The sequence below is a fragment of the Phaethon aethereus genome, assembly GCF_964289735.1.
Source record: "Phaethon aethereus genome assembly, chromosome: 1".
In the NCBI taxonomy this organism is placed as follows: Eukaryota; Metazoa; Chordata; class Aves; order Phaethontiformes; family Phaethontidae; genus Phaethon; species Phaethon aethereus.
Window position 1 is genome coordinate 135488690 of NC_138575.1, and position 17737 is coordinate 135506426.

Consider the following 17737-nt stretch of genomic DNA (forward strand, 5'->3'; position numbering starts at 1 on the left):
GTCACGCTCATCACACGCATACGTTTAAAGCGTACCGCACGCCTGAGCCTCCGCGGTACGAGCGGAGCTTGCTGCGGCTGCCGTGAGGCAGCTTCGGGACCGGGCGGATAGGTTGCTCCGCAGCGCCCCCGAACGGGCATGAGGCAGCAGGAAGCCCGCTTGGTAGCTCCCACTGCGGTACCCTCGGCAGAGCTGCTTTACCTACAGCCCCACCTCGCGGCACCGGCGCGGCCAGGCCGACCCCCCTTCCTGCCGGCCCGCAAACCTCCCGCCTCTGCCACCGCCTGTCTCCTCCTCCTCGCTCATCTCCGCTCCGCTCCGCCCTGCCCTGCCCCATCCCGTAATCCCAGGGCCGCCGCACAGACGCGCCCGGACGTAGTGTCAGCCCGCTCGGGACCCCATCCGGGCACTCTCGGGGCAGTGAAGGCTCCGCGGCACCGGCACCGCCGCCTCCCTTTCCACGGCCGCCGGCGCCTTCAAGGGGCTCCTGCGCACTCCCGGCTGTTAGGGCGGTCCCGCCCCGCCCCATCCCGCGTGGGTTCAGCGCGCGCCAGCGCCTGATTGGAGCGCGCCGGCCGCCCCGCAGTCCCATCTCGCGCCGGACACCCCGTGCGCGCGCCCCTTCCGCCCACTCCATTGGCTGCTACTGTGGGCGGCGGTGCCGTGGGCCCGCTGGCAGCGCATGCGCAGTGGCGCGAGGCGCGGGTTGGAACTGGGCAAGCCCGCGCGCGGCGGGACAGCGTTGGCGCCCTCGGGGCCCTCCCCGGCCGCCCTCGCCCCCCCCCCCCTTTTTATTCTTCCTTCCTCTTCCTCCTCTCCCCCTCCGCCGCCGTTAGCCGTTGCTTCCTGCGCTGCGTCTCGCCTGTGCGCGCACGCGCACACCCAAAATGGCGAGCAAGGAAGGTAGGAGACCCCCTCCTCCCTCTCCCGGCTGAGCGGTGGAGTGAGGAGGCATGTGTCCGCGGGTAGGGTGGGGGGTGCTCCTCGGAGCTTCCGACGGGGTGGTAGCGGGGGTAGGGCAGTTGCAGTTGTCTTCCCGCCGGCCGCCCCTGCGGGAGGTTTGGGATCCCCTCTCCTACCCCACCCTCTCCCCGATAGAGCTCCGCCGAGCCCGTGGCTCATCTTCCTTCCATCCCTCAGTGCTGGAGGACACGGTGGAGGAGCGCGTCATCAGTGAAGAGTACAAGATCTGGAAGAAAAACACCCCCTTCTTATACGACCTGGTGATGACACATGCGCTGGAGTGGCCCAGCCTCACCGTGCAGTGGTTGCCTGATGTGACCAGGTGAGAGAACGGAAGAGAGGCCTAGAAGGTGCCAGGGAGGCACAGGGCTTAGCTGCTCAATTGCTTAGTTTGCAAAGCGGGAGCTGAGGCTGTGTGGAACTGCTTGTTTCACGGCTTTTTCTGTCTCTGTTAACCATGTCTGCTAAGTAACTTGTGGATAAAAAACATGCAAGGCGAGAATAATTTGGGTTAGAGTCGTCTTTGTGGGCTTATAACACTATATTTTGCTTATAACTTTAAAACCCCTTTGGGTATGCAGAAGCTTTGAGGAAAAAAGTCACAACTTTTTACAGAACTCAAGACTCTTTTTCCCCATGTGCACTACAGATTACTATTCTGTAGAAGCTGTAGTATCTGTCTCTGATTTTTTTGTGTGTTTGAAGCCTGAACTTATTTAAGAAGATGTTGTACTAAGACTGGTGCTTCACATCCTGGTTCTGTCCCTGGCTCACTGTTGACTTAACATATTTTAATTTTCCTATTTTTCCACTTCCCACTGAAAATTGTGGGCTCACTGGTTAACTTCTTAAAGAATTTTGAAGACGGGGATAAATTCTGTTCATGCGCCAGCTACTGCAGAACTTAAATTATTGCAGTAACCACTTGGGGCTCCATTGAGGTAGTGGACAAGGACTGCGTGTCTCATGTTGTTGTAAACTGGATACAGCCAGGTTTTAAAATATCTCGTGTCAAGTTCATGCAACAATCAGAGGATGGTCTCTTTCCTTTTTAAAATTCCACCTTACATATATGATGTTGTACTTGGTAGTTAGATGATCGCTTAATTTTGTATAGCAGAATGTTTGGGGAAGATGTTGAGAGATGTGAGCTAGCTAGTTGTGGCATGGAGAAAATGAAGCGGGGATGTGAGGGTGTGGAGCCCGTATGAGGAACACTTCTGCTTGCCTCGTATTTTGCAGATTGACTTAATATTCAGTTTAAAACCTGGTATTTCCAATTATCCAGTGTCAAAATATGTAAGCTTAAGGACTGTCACTTTGTATGGCACCTGACATGATGGGACACCTGTTCCTGATGCAAGTAAGTGCGTGTGTATTGTGTGTTTTTTATTTTGTTTTGTATTTTTCTTTACCCCTCAAAATGTATGATGATGCCTTCAAAGTGGTGTAGTAATACCTACGGTGGTTTATGATTGCCCGCATGATTCCTGTTTGGATTCAGACAGCATAATTAGTTTGTTTCTTTCAAGAATGCAGAAGTTACTTTGTTTTGACTGTTCACATTTTTCTTTTCAGGGATAAATGGCACTGTCCCTCCATCCTTTCATTTATAACTGAATGTTGCATTTAACCATCATAAGAGAAATTTGATTCTAGTTAGCTAGGATTTGTGCAGTGTTTAACAATGAGCTTCTGAAATAAAATAATAACTGCTAAAAGCTTCTAAGAGGGGGGACTAGAATAGGTTGCCACTGGTCCTTAGTATTTCTGTTTTATAGAAAATAGTATTGATTGTTTTCTGAATCAATACTATGCAACTGCTAAGTGAAGTAAAGACAGAAGTGGGTATCAGCGTCACCTTTAACTGCTGTGCAAATTGTAATTGTTGCTTTCAAGCCATAGTGGCGTTGTTTACTGGCATGTATTGTCACTCTAGCCTTGCTGGTTGTATCTTTGGTTTGCTTATGTCAGAGTCTAGTTCACTTTATTGCACAAGTCTCTTCCGACAGAGAAAGGATCTCTTACACGAATGTCTCTTTTTCTAGCTTCCTGAAGAAGTTTGGATCTTGAGTGTTATTGATGTGTTACTTGAGTGTTACTAGCTACCAAATTTCTGGAACTGAGCACATAACTTGATTCCATGCATTTATTATTCTAAACAGGCCAGAAGGAAAGGATTATGCTCTACACTGGCTGGTTTTGGGAACACACACATCCGATGAACAGAACCACCTGGTTGTTGCAAGAGTCCAGATTCCCAATGATGATCAGTTTGATGCTTCGCAATATGACAGTGAGAAAGGAGGTGGGCATGCATGCATTGTGTCCTGTCTCATGGTATTCTAACCTTCTGTTAAAAGCTAAAGCTGACATGTACTTATCAGTTCACGTTAATTCTAGATCATTAGTTGTGACTAAGAGGAGGAAACTTCTTATTTCAGAAGAACTTAGGTAACATTATGATATACAATTCCTACTAGCATTTCTACCACCTCTGTCAGTTGTGGTGAAAACTGATACACATCTACCTCAAATAGAGACTAAAGCTCTGAAAGAGTTTGTATCATAGAGGATTCAAAATATTTGAAGTGTTAATGCTATTCTGTCACATGGTGCTAGTCTTTCATAGGCTTTATTGTATTATGATAAGGGGCTGACCACTGTTTCTTGGAGTAGGGTAGATGGCATGAAATGCTGTTTCACCAGCTTAAAATAGTTGGTGTGATAAACTGACCTTTTTCTGACAAATGTAGAGTTTGGTGGCTTTGGATCTGTGACTGGCAAAATTGAAACGGAGATTAAAATTAACCATGAAGGTGAAGTAAACCGTGCTCGTTACATGCCGCAGAATCCCTGCATCATTGCTACAAAAACACCATCTGCTGATGTGTTGGTATTTGACTACACTAAACATCCTTCAAAACCAGGTGGGTCAGACTCCTTGAAGCGAAGAAAAATCCCTCTTGTCGTTGAAAAATAAACTTGTATTTAACTGTAATTGGGAGAGAGGTGATGGACTCTGGAATCTGATTAAGAAGGCCTGTATCTTCGGTGACTTTAACTGCCTGGTTATGCTTAATATCATAAGAGAATCTTGGTAGAAGCAGCTCTCTCCTAAGAGACTGACGTATAAAATATGATTATTGCAATGGAAACAAAGTTCTTGGGTGACAATGATGCTTTTATTGATTGATGTGCAGGGTGAAGCTAAATGGAAGGAATTCTCTCTCTTTCAGACCCAAGTGGAGAGTGTAATCCTGACCTTAGATTAAGAGGGCACCAGAAGGAAGGCTATGGCTTATCATGGAACTCAAATTTGAGTGGACATCTTCTCAGTGCATCAGATGATCATGTAAAAACCACATCCTTTCACCTATTAAAAAAAAAAAATCCAAACAACCCCTCCTAATTTATGCTGTAATAAATAATTAGAGAAAAACTGGCTTAGCATAGCTGTATATTGTTATGTGGGGAAGTTCTCACATATTGGAATTTTATTTCTAAAGGCTGTCAGTTGACTTTAGGCTGTAATCAACAACCAGTTCTTTGTAATGTTCTTGGTGAAGTAACAACAAGATGTTTTCATAGTTGTCTGCTGGAGGAAATTGTTGGATAACAACTCTTTAAACTGGCTTAGGTCTGAGGCCATAAATTGGTAAGACTCTCAGAGATCAGTTGAACTAATAGTTTATAAATGTCTTTGTGGACTTTAAAAGTGTAAATTGCTTTTGCGACCTTATAAATAATCCATAGGCCTTGAATTTGCAGAAAATTGATTGATAATTTAGCTCACTTCTAGCTTATGGCATATTAAGCGTTCCTTTTCAGAAAAACCCAACTGTTTTAGGAGTGTCATCTCTCTGTTTATACATAGAACGTGTTTGTTTATTTATTATAATACAGTCAGAGTCCATGTAACGATATAATATGACTCTTATTTACAGACTGTGTGTTTATGGGATGTAAGTGCTGGACCAAAAGAAGGCAAAATTGTTGATGCAAAAGCAATCTTTACTGGGCACTCTGCAGTAGTAGAAGACGTGGCATGGCATCTGCTCCATGAATCTCTGTTTGGGTCCGTGGCTGATGACCAGAAGCTTATGATGTAAGTTGGGGTTAAGTGGTTTTGGGATAGTGCCTGCTATGTGCTGTCAGTGGACCAGTCCATAACACTTTGATAAAAAAAAACCCTGAATTCTGTGATGATCTTATGTAGCTCCCTAGTGCGATCAACTATCGTAATGCTGCAGGACCACTGAAATGTGCATGTTGTTGAATGTGTTCACATCATTTGAAAATAAGATGTAATTAATATGTATGTCTGCTTCCTGGAGCAAACTGCTCATGTACAACAGACACAAAATACTGAAAGGTTGTGGGATAAAAACTATAGCTTCAGATCAGGCTTAGTTTAAGAGACTACCTTATTATTAACGTGTAGTGTAGTGAAGAAGAACCTCCTGTGAAAACTTACGCTTGTTCACTCTTTCTGTCTCTTGCACTCTCTTCCCTGCCCCTCCTTCTCCCCCAAACCCTTCACTGCGACAGCTGGGACACAAGATCTAATACCACGTCCAAGCCAAGTCACTCTGTAGATGCTCATACAGCTGAGGTCAACTGTCTGTCCTTCAACCCCTACAGCGAGTTCATTCTAGCAACTGGTTCTGCTGACAAGGTTTTTACTTGTGTATACTTTTAAATTTATAAGTATTCTAGATGATAGTTCTATAGCCATTGTAGTAAAAACAATTTCTTGTTACTTCTCCCAGACGGTGGCTCTATGGGATCTTCGAAACTTAAAATTGAAACTCCATTCTTTTGAGTCTCATAAAGATGAAATTTTTCAGGTGGGTGAACTTTTCTCACAAACTGTAGAAAAAAACAGAAGAGTACTGACTTGGAAAGAACACGCAGGTTTTCATATGATGACCAACCACAATAAACAAGTCCATTAAATATGAAATAGTGAATTTTGGTTCAACAAATACAGATAGTACCACATAGTTTCTTTCTACCTTTCCCCACTTGACTCTGAAGCAGGTAGTCAACAGCTTATTGCTAAAAAAGATACTGCGAGTTTGTAAGTTCACTCAGGATAGGTAGAAGGTTTCTCTAAAATGTCCTGCTTTAGCGAGGACTTGGATTCAAATCTAATATTGTGAACTCTGCCTATTTAGTAGGTGCAAGTAACAGTGAATTTTAGACCATTACATTTCATGGTATGGTAAATCTGTAACAGTGAAATAATGTTGGCTGTTCAATTTGGGAAATCTTAGGACTGTAAAGCATTCTATTTGAGCGATAGGATATCCTTTGTGCTGGAAGAAACTGATGTATTTATTGGGTGTAAGCTGTTGAAAATTAGCGGCCAGGTGCTGGTTATTCAGGATATGCTTCAGAAATCAGTAACTGTGCTCCAGTCAACTTGTTTTCTTTCAATAGGTTCACTGGTCTCCTCATAACGAAACAATTCTTGCTTCAAGTGGTACTGATCGTCGGCTTAATGTATGGGATCTGAGGTGAAGAGCAATTCCTTTCTTTTAGTATATATGAACAGATGGTAAAAAGACGGCTGCAGACCTGCCTTATTTGGTAGACTTGGTTTGTGCTGTTCTCCAGTCTTCCTTAACTCGGACCTGGTCTTTTGTTGACACTTCTAATGTTACTTCTCTGTGAGGATTTCTGGCTGATTGATAGAATTGTTTTCTGTTGTCCTTATTACTAAGTAATTTCTGCCTCCACGTGCTTCACAAGGTAGATTCCATTTCAGTAATGATAACACCAAACAGTTGATGTTTTGTACCTGAGGCTTCTAGTTATTTGAGAGTGAGAAAAACCAATAGCAAAAGCAAATACTGGAAACAAAGGCTAGGAACTGTTAAGCTAAGCTGATCTAGGATGCAATTTTCATTGCTAATAAAAAGTAAAAACTACTTTCTTACAGTAAAATTGGAGAAGAGCAGTCTGCAGAGGACGCAGAAGATGGGCCTCCTGAGCTGCTGGTATGCTTTTGTTCAGGTTTTAATCTGCTGACAGGCTATGTGGCAGTATGATGCCTTATGATTGTGCCACTAGAACTGCAGCAGTGCTTAGATCTTTTCATTTTCACAAGTTTTCAGTCCACAGCTCCAACTTGCAGTAGGCTTCCTCTTCAATTCTGAAGGCAGTGATTTTTTTTTTTTCAGAGCTATTCTAGACAGGATTTACGTGTCTTTATTGTTGAACATACTTAGAGTTCAGCCATGTGCTTGCCTGTACTCTTCTATAACTAAACGCATGTAAAGCCAAGGCCTCAAATTGTTTATCTTGCATTAGACCAGTGGTCCCCTATAGCTAACCTTACTGATGTAGAAGGTATACAAAACCTTGTGTTTTGTTTTGCTTCCTAAGGGAAACAATCAATCAAAAGTGCTTATAGTTTGGTTTCCCCGTAATGTAATATAATTAGATGAGGTAACGGATATAAAATATGGCTGGATCTCACAGCCCAACCTTCTGTGAAGTAGCACCATTTTGAGGATGTCAGTCGGCTTGTTGCTATAATAATATGAACTGTCGTCTTAAATGCTGTCTCAGCAGTTGCATCTGTGTCCATAAGCAATGAATGGAATGTGCTGTTTCACACACGCCTGCTTAATGTCTGTATTGTGACTCTCTAGCAGCAAGTTGTTCTTCTTTGTGTAGTCAGCATGATAAATTCAACTTCTGAATCTTCAGTTTTAACAGATTCCTCTCTAGAGATGAAATGGCTTACTGAAGCCTGTGGGTTTTTTTCACAGTTTATTCATGGAGGACACACGGCCAAAATTTCTGACTTCAGCTGGAATCCTAATGAGCCTTGGGTAATTTGCTCTGTATCGGAGGACAACATAATGCAGATATGGCAAATGGTGAGTGTCACAACACCTCTTGAGTTGCTCTGAAGCTTGTTGCGTACATGAAACTGAAATGGTTTGTTCGTAGGGCAGCCTGTGCCTTCAGTGGCTGAACGCAGTCTCTCCACTGTACTTCTTACGCTGTTTGGTTGGAGAGCAAGACTTTCAAAAGAAAACAAAGACTAAATCAACCTGAATAAATGCAAGTGCTAGCTAATTCTTGACCCCGAGTATTGGGTACTAGTTAATAGTAAGAAGTGACTTAACTGCTGAAGTCTAGCCACTGTATGCACATTCCTGAATTTGGCTGCCCTTTAAGAAGAGGCAGGGAGAGGGTCCCTTTGAGAAGGGGATGGTGTCTGTGCCTTCTTGATATTATCACATTTTTGTATATGAAGTGTAAAAGAATGGTTAAAGACGATTGTGTCTACCACTTGTAATGTAATATTTTGTGTCTTTAGGCAGAAAACATTTACAATGATGAAGAACCAGATATAGCGGCAGCTGAACTGGAAGGTCAAGGAACATAACTTTCTTAAGGAAATACAGCGTGTGACATAGTAATATAATTTGACTACTGTATAAGTATAAAAAAATCCAAAAGAAAACAAAACCAAACCCAACAAAAGTAAACAAACAACAACAAAAGGTCTGTCCCCCCACCGAAACCAAAAAACCCAAACCCAAAAAACAAGCACTGGGCAGGAGCATTACATCAAAATGAAAATGCTCTGAATTGGGCACAAAAAGCTTGTATAGTCAAGTTTTCGTGGGATACCTTTGGTTATTTGGGCACACAACTTTGAGCTATTATGTACTGTACAGCAGTTAGCTTTTAGGGAAAATAAGAATGACTTAGTACCTATGTCTATATTTTTAAACAAACCTGTAAATAAAACAGTCAAATCCTCACTGCCCACACAGAAAGTGCACAAAAAAACTTATTAATATGTAAAAAGAGCTTTTCATTTTTACATAACACTTTTGGATTGGTTTTGCATAAATAAAATGTATTAAATAAAATGTTTGCTGTGTTTAATTATTGTCCATTAACATAAGGTGAATGCCTTCTTGCCTAAAAATTTAATTTCTGCATGGTATTAAAGATAAAAACTAAGAACTACATAATTTACCTTGCAATTAAAGGTCTGGGGAGATGGGAGTTGTCTTGATGCGAAAAACGGAATAGAGAACCTGGATCCTTCACAAATGGAACGGGCATAGAAGGACGTTTGGGGAACGCATGGGGGTGAGCTGTCAGACTCCTCTGAAGTTCAGGCATAAATCTTGAGCAGACTTGGGCAACTGTTGAGTTGGGTTTTGGTTTTGGGTGGATGTTTTTTGGAGTGGTGGTGGAAGCATGGTCCTTTAACCTTTCCTTGTCTCAGGTGCTCAGTGTTTAGTTAGAGCCCTCCTGTAGCTTTTTTTTTTAATTAAAATGATGTGAGGCAATCAGGCATGTGTCTAAAATATATTTGTTCAGATATTAATGTAAGACAAACATGCCTATGTTTGGCTTCTAAACCTCTGGCTGACTGAAGAGCTGGAGAATTTGGGCCATGTAGAAGTAAAACATCTCTATATTGATCATGGTTTTACAGACAAATCATGGATTGCCTTGGGAGCTTAATTTAAACTTAACAGGCCTTAATTAAATGAATTGTTGGCTGTCCTCATCTTGCTGTTCAAACTGAAAAAAGTAGAGGACTGTGGTGACTGATGCTGAAAATGTGATTTTTTTAAAAATTTTTTTTCTTTTTTTATGTTGAAAATGAAACTTCCCTTGATGCCTGTCTTGCTCTTGTCTTTACTTGAACTTTAAAAAGTTAAGTTAGTGGGCTGCTGGGCTCAAGCTGTGGATGTTAAGCTACCTGGGCTGGCTCTGGCTGGAATGGAGTTTACCTCCACCCGAGAAGCAGATGTGGGGCTGTGTTTTGGATTTATGGCTGGAAAGGTGTTGATAACGTACCCATGTTTTGGCAGTTGCTGAGCAGTGCTTGTGCAGTGTGCAGGCTGGGGCTGGGCATGAAGTGGGGCCGGGGCACAGCCAGGACAGCTGACGAACTGGCCAAAGGGGGATATCACTGAGAGGACCAACTTCCTTCCAAGCACGCACCCTCTGGTAGTCCTCTACAGCAGATCATCCCTGTGCTGGTGCTGTGAGGGAATGGCGATGAAGCTGTGGAGCAAAGGTATTGCTGACTTTACTGTTTGGCTAGTGGTCATTCAGCTAAAAGAGCCAGCCTCTGTTGACGAAGTCTTGCTATGTGTATGCAGGCCAGCAGTTTTCCTTGCCTCACAGGAAGGGCTCCACAGCAATATCTACAGGGAACTCTAGATGCCAATTTAATTTGCAAGTGACAGCAAATGCTAAGCATTAAACATACTGAACTCAGAGATGGTTTTTGGTCAGGTCCTACTTTTGACATTAATTTTGACATGCGCAGCTCTTTGAAAGCAGGAAGTGAAGAGGTCAGTGGCCTGACTGACTGATCATTACTGGAAAAACAAAAGTGCTTCCCAGAGAGCACGGTGGCAGCTCTTCCTGGCGCAGATACGCCGTGAGCTATTACACAACCCCTCCCGCTTGTGGTGCTCCTCAGGGCTTACTTGAAGGAGACCTGCTGGCTGCTTTATACCAGCAGGTACAGTGCAGTTCATCTCTATGATCAGTGATGTCAGCTTCGTGTGTCTGTTATGGTTGGGTTGTTTGCTTAAGTCTTCTTACTACCTCACCAAAGAGAGCAGGAAGGAGGGCAGAACTGCTACCTGCAGCTCTCATTGCTCTTCTCATGCTGCTTGTTTCTAATTCCCTGCCTGCTGTTACCAGGACCCCCCCGCGTTGTAGCCGCAGGGGTCATCGTGCGTAGACATGTCTCTCTTCCACACCTTTTTCCAGACTCGTTCCTTTAAAAAAGTGATGCAGGTGGGTGCAAAAGCACTTGAATATTCCCCTGGAAGGCTGAGATGCTGTTGGAGTTTAGCAGGTAGACAGCAGCCTGAGAGGGTGTGCTAAACAGCACGAAAGGTCAAAGCTGCTGAAGGACAGCTCGGCCACAACCCCATTGACCATGCTTCGGGCTAGCTGGCGTTCATGGGTGTAAAACCACTAAAAGGCCACGTCCAGGAAGCGGAGATGAATGTGTTCTCTAAGCGTGGCTTTGGTTTCACAGATACGCAGTTTGGGGGGGACGGGACCTGCTGCTGAAGGAAGCAATCTGGCCTGAGACAACCAACACAGGTGCTGCACTAGCAGTTTTTGGTCCCCAGGTGTCCAGCTTGCTCACTAACCAGCTCCAGAAACATCTCAAGCCCCTCCAGGAAGCACCTTGTGACTCAGCATTTGAGGTCCCCGTCATAGACTGTCACTGTAACTTTGACTTCAGCATCTCTGAATTCATTGCTGTTGGAAACAGGGTCTCCTGCAGAAGGCAGCATGCCTGCCGAAGCACCACCGTGTCTGGCAAGGGCCAGGCAGATCCCCACTTGGTCACTCACAGTAGCCTAAAGCCGTTCTGTTTTTTTAATGACTTTGTTTTGCACCCCAGTTAACTGGATAAAGTTAAATTATTGCAAAAGCATACCTATCTGATTAGTGGCATACTGTCAAGAGAAATGTTGGTGCCGGTAAAATGCTATTATACAGACCTACCTGCCTTTGGAAAAAAAAAAAAAAAAGTGGTTGCCAGTGTTCTTGATTTCCTTTACCGAAATGCCAAGAGCTCCAAGCTGGAGCTCTGTGGGTCAGTCACTGGTGGGTATCGTCAAGGTCCCTCAAAGCCCTGCTGCTTCCCCAGGGAGCATCGAAGGGGCAGCTAGCTGGGGCTCGCATACAACTGAAAGGCAAGAGGGAAGGGTGGCAGCAGGAAGGGATAACTCATGATGGAACAAAACGAGCGCATAATTTCATTATCTTTAATATACTTGCGCTTCAAAGTGCTGCAGTGAGTACAGCCTTTATACCGGTTTCTTTTCCCCAAGTCTGAACTGTCTTTCAGAACACGCGCGTGCAGACATGCCTGCCTTCAGCAGTGGCAGCCTTGCACAAGCCCTATTTAGGTAGCTATAGGGCAGCTTGGTCCCACAGCCAGACCCCAGGGCCTGTATTTATTTAAGGTTAGCCTACATCTTGTTGACCTAAACCTTTTCGCTACTGAGGGAGAATGTGCTGCTAGGACCGTTAAGGTTTTTAATTTGCAAGTCATTTTTTGAAAATACTTTTTTTTATTGCCTTGGTAGAATGTTTGTGAAACACAGGAAGGTCATCATATTTAAGCCTATTTGTCCAAGTGCATTAATATTTTGATTTTAAAAACTAGTGACCTCCATAGGAAGTAGTTCATAAGCAGTATCTATCATTAGTATTAAAAATAATGAAATTTGAATTAAAAAGGACATAAAACCATCAACCTGAACAGTGGCTACAGCAGGATATTTATTTATTGCATTAAACAAGAGTTACTTTAGGTGTACTTACACAGTATGGAGCATACTCAATTCACTAAGTTACTCCTGCAGGTTGGTACATGCTGGGGAGAAGGAAAAATCAGCAAGCTTTCCCTCCACCGGCCTTTTTTTTTTTCCCAAGGGAACTGTGTATAGAGTTTTGAGACCTACATTTTTTTATTATTAATTATTGCCAGAAGTGCAGGCATAACAAAAATGGCAGAAGGTAATTTAAAATGAAAAATTGCCAGTTTGGGGTGACTTTGTCATTTGTTCTCGACACCTACATATTTGATGCAGTATTTTGGCCTAAAGGGTATCTTCTCTCTAAGGTTTTCAAGTCTGCTCCAAGAAAATCTAAATTCTTTCGTCTTTGTACTGAAATACAACACACATGACAGTGGAACTATAAACTACATTTAAAACCTGCTATTTTGTTTCAACAGACCCCTGTTTCTAGAAGTTGAACGATTAAAAACTTCAGCTGTGCTTCTCACCAGAGTGCTTGAACACTTCAGAAGAGTACTCAGTAGCCGAAAGCAGCACTCTTGCGTGCTTCCAGCACCACGTGGTAGCGGTGGTTCATCGCTAATAAAGCCAACACACGTTATTAGTCACAAATTTTTGCTCCCACTGTTTTCTTCTCCAAGAATGTCACGGTTTGCATCACCAACTCCTCTGAATGTAAGCTTGATAACTCTGTAAGGAGTTGCAAGTGATTATGGCTAATTGATACTGAAATATTTCAGAAGCCCGATACCTATGCAACAGCGAAAGTGAGATAGGGTGTGACATTCCTGCATTTTGGAGGTGAGACAAAAAGCAACTTCAGGGTTTTTTCCTTTATTGTGTACGAAGGACTGCATTTGCTTTACTTGTGCTGTTTCTGTTGCTGCATGAGAGACCCTTGAGGGTCAACTTTTTGATACAAAGCAATTTTTCATACATAGTCATGTAGTTTATGCCCTTATCCATACTATACTTTATTATCGGTGTGCACACTGTACCTTTTCGGCACTGAAACAGCTGAACAAAGTGCAGGTGTTAGCTTTGCAAACTCTACGGAGAACTCGAAGTACTTAGTCAACATCCAGTTTGACCTTTTGCTTTCTAGCCACTAGGAAGCCCAATGTGGTAGATTCTTCTTCATTCTCTCAACACCAGTGTCTGTCCCGTGAATTTCAAAGCCCAATCCAGGCATGGCTAAACATGCGTAACAAAAGGTAACCCGGTGTTTGGGAGTTGCGTAACTGCTCTTCCCTCTTAAAATGCAATGATTCTCTGCTTTAAACATCAAGCCAGCCACTGACTCTTCTCCAACCCATGTCCTGGAGAAAAGGGGTCAGAGAAGAGTCAGTGGAACTGAAGCAGGCAGAAACAGCAGCAGCACAAAGCCAGCAAAAGGATTTATAAAACAGGCAACATGACCAAGATCAAATGGTTTTATATGAATACTGGTGGAGGGGGAAAAAAAAACACAGCAAAACAGCCCCAACCCCAACAAATTACATAGATGAAATATTAGTAACAGATCTTGGACTTGGCAGAACTGAGGTAGTTATTCTGACTCAACACCAGGATGTAAACTTGGTGGAAGTGATAGTGAACTACATCAGTATGGAATATCTATTACACAGCTGTAGTTAGAATAAAGTTAAAAATGAGGGACTTAACTTCATCTCCTCAGCTTCAGCAAATATCACAAGATGTAATATGGTATTTAAATTTTTAGATGCTGTAAGAGATCACTTGCTTGATGTAGAGCTTTAGGAGCAGTATTCTTGGCATGGTCTTGAGTTATGCACAAGGCCTGCTTGAAGACTCAACTGTCGCAGTCCATAAGGTAGGCACAGCCCAGGTCTGTCTTTCAGCAAGAAATCCAAAATTTATTTGGAAAATTTCTCAAACCCAGAAGATAACAAAGTTTAAAAAAAAAATTAAAATAAAGTCTTTGCAGGCAGCACAATATTCTTAAATTACTTAAAAGCTCAGACTAGATGGGTGCCAGTCAGCAAGATCAATAAAAGCTAGCAGAGTTAGATGAGACTGAGTTAGGCCGTTAGAAGGATGTATTATTTCCTTCTGTCAAGACGACATGTCTAAACAAGGGGAAAAAGGTAGATAATAGGAAATTAAGTTTTAAATGAGACTTAGCACCTAACAAAAATAAAAAAAAGGGTGCAAAATTCCCCAGCTATTAACTGTGATGTATAACCAAATTTATCTCCAGCAAAAGCTTGCAAATCTGATCAGTTTCTAGAAGGACTTTGGGAAGACTGGGGACATCCATGGAACTACCAACAGTAGATTTGACTTCTGTAATCGGTATGCACCATAAAAGAAAGGATAGAAACAGGAGAGATGCTGATGTAGGGGCAGAAGCTCTGCCTTTTGTGGAGACAAGTCTCAGATGCGAGGGAATACTTTGAAGGAGCAAATAAGTACAGCAAGGGCAGCCACCGAGACCAGGCCATGTACCTGGATTTCCACCATACTTGGCACAGCCCTAGAAAAGGCTGGAGGGTTAGGACCTACATTGCTCAGCTTTTATAAAATGGGTCTCCTCAGAAAAGTGAATTAATATTATCTTCAGAGTCTCACAAAGCACATCACAGTATGCTGCTGTAAAAAAATTCTATGTGCTACCTAGAAAAAAAGTGTACATAAAGGAAAACTGAACTCAAAGCCAGTTCTTACACATTTAACGAGGTTGTCAAATGTTAGGGAATATTCCAAAAAAAAGGCAAAGAGAATACTTAGCATTATTAGGAAACTGGGAGAGAACTGCACATTAGTAAGAAATGACCTCACATTCGTATGGCAGAACAGGGAGCACTTGCTGAACTAGACAACCCAATTTTTTAAACAGAACCCCTCCTGTTTTTCACACCGCACCCGACTGAACTACAGTAGATAACCTTTTGGAGGCAGAAGGCACAAGCAGAACTCGATGCAGGCTGAGCCAGGGCCCCTGCCCTCCGCCCCAGGACAGCCCCCAACTGCACGCTTTACTTACGGCGCGTTACTCGCCCCGCTCCGCCTCTGCGGCTTCTGCTGGCTACCGCCTGTAACGTGCAAGTCCGCGCCATCGTCCTGCGACAGCGCCCTTCTCGGGGCATTTCACTTGAGCAACGGGCTTGAACTCAAATGTCACGTCTTTTTAATTTTCATTCTTCAGCTTCCAAACAAATACAATGAATTCCGGAGGTCCAGTTAGAAGACATGAACACATTAAAGAAAAACTCAGAGTCCAATATATTAAGCATACTTATTTACTTAATCTATACAGAATTGAGTAGATAAAATTTCAGATTCACATTAGTGAAAAATCTCTACAAAATGTTTTTGAAAAGCAAAACAAAGACTGCCTGTTCATTTATCATTTTTCCTCATGAAAGCAGACATGGGTTGTAAAAATAAAGCAGTGTGTTTAGCACAAACTAGATTTCTGCATCACTTTTTTCACAGTTATTTCCATCTACAGTCCAAAGAGGTAGATTTTCTGCAACACCTGAGAATTGAACTGTAACATAACCAGGTGTAATGAAAGGAAGGACAAAACATTAGAGATACAGCCCTAACTTACTTGTGTATGTATACACATATTTGGGTCTTGCATCACATGTAATTTAGCTTTTTGCAGCTTGATCATGGTGAAACTGTCAATCAAGCCCCAGAGTTTTGACAATCAGACATACTTATTTCAGGCTACATCAGTTTACAGCCCAGGTTAAACAGTTTATGGTAGTGGGAGAAAGGCATTAATACAAGTTTACTTAAAAATCCTACTGGAGCCAATTTGGCTGCAGACTGGCAGTGCAAGAGCCTGCTGTATGGCAGATCGGTTAAGAGTGCTGAGCTTATCCCTTACATAAATTTGGGGGGGGGGGTATTTATTTTTTTTTTTAAAACAACAACACTCTAAACAATGCGTGAAACTGTATTGACTGGTTTCAGGAAGCAAAGTATAGCTCACCTTGGCCAGAGAAGCTGATATGATATGGGTATGTTAAGGGTAGGAAAGAGAAAAAGATATCCCCATTTTAAAAGCCTTTCACTTGGGACGCTCTGCTTCATTTACGTATTAAGTCAGTAACAAATATATTTATATTGCTGTTCTATACATCTGTCATGTCTCTAAAAGCCCTTTAAAATATTCTTGCAGCAGGGTCCAAAAATTCACTCTTACCTCCATATAGAACAAGCACTATAGAAAGAATTGTTAAAGATACAAATGTCCAAACAATGAATTGTAAAAATAGAAAACTGCATGTCCTACCTTGCCAAGGGTATGATGCATCAGATACAACGTTTTTCACTTTTCCTCAGGAAAATGACTTCATTCTTAGTGTTATCTGAAAACCAGTTCTCTCAACAACTATTTTTTAAACAGTTTGATTCTATAAAGCAAGTCATTTGAAAAGCAAGTCTGAAATACTTCTTTCCAGTATTTTTAATGACATATGGTTAGCATGATTAACATTTCAAAGCTCTGAGTCTAACTTGACTGACCACTCATTGCTACCTTCTTTTCACTCCTGCATTGTGCTTGGACCACAAACACAAAACCCGCACAAATCTAGGCAAAAGACAGCCAGCTTCCCATTTGCTCCACCATTTAAGAAATGTCAGTTTTGCACAGTTCCTCTCAGTGGTATGAACTAAAAAACATTTATCAGGCCTTACATAATCTAACTCTCTTTCAGAGACAGCTACATTATTTCAATGTACATTACTACAGGAAAAGGATCAGGAGCTCAGTGCAGCCTGAACATTCAAGTAATTTAGCCACTAACTGTCAAGGGCAATGAGGGTGGGAAGCTCATTGAGAGATGTGCTTGATTCAGAAATCCCCTCCCAAGTAAGTGCAAAGAACTTTTAAGTACCAGAAAAGGCTACACATGTTCGTATTTCTTACAATGACAGCAACCAAAACTAGAAAGGAAATACCTGGGAACTAAAGTTAAGGGTAGCTTGCAGTTTCTTCACACATTGTCTCGCCAAAAAAACCCACCAAACATTGGTCCTAGTTTCTCTCAGGAAAATAAGTCAAAATGTGGATATCAAATTTTCTAGCAAAAGACTATATGGTGTAAGGTTAACAGGGGAGCTTTGCTTGTGGTATGTTAAGTGTAAGAATTTGCAGTACCACCTTTACCAGATAACCTAACTGGGAAGGCACTCTGCCAACTTGTACAGCTTCGAGGTTGAATGTGCACAAAATTCCATGTTGTACTTCACAAAAAGTATGTACGTGTTCAATTGTAACCAGTATACGCTTAACTAACACTTAAATACATTGCATACGAGGCTGTTTGAGAAAGCCTATATGCCACAGGCTCAAGTCTTCCACACCTACAGCAGTAACTGTCTGTTTTCCAGCCCTTCAGATAATCCAGAGATTTGTCTAGACAGTAATGGATTTCTCTAGTCAGGATAACAATGTGATG

At 42.5% G+C, this 17737-nt stretch overlaps 1 protein-coding gene across 1 annotated transcript; it reads left to right on the plus strand.

Annotated features, from left to right (window-relative positions):
* Positions 1-887: 887 nt before the first annotated feature.
* On the plus strand, positions 888-8527 carry RBBP7 (RB binding protein 7, chromatin remodeling factor; the record flags this gene model as incomplete). Its single annotated transcript, XM_082014318.1, has 12 exons — positions 888-903; positions 1141-1285; positions 3129-3271; positions 3720-3893; positions 4203-4318; positions 4911-5071; positions 5515-5641; positions 5736-5813; positions 6409-6485; positions 6911-6968; positions 7746-7856; positions 8303-8527. 12 exons carry the CDS (start codon positions 888-890, stop codon positions 8369-8371), a joined length of 1275 nt encoding a protein of 424 aa, XP_081870444.1. The 3' UTR covers positions 8372-8527.
* Positions 8528-17737: the final 9210 nt, after the last annotated feature.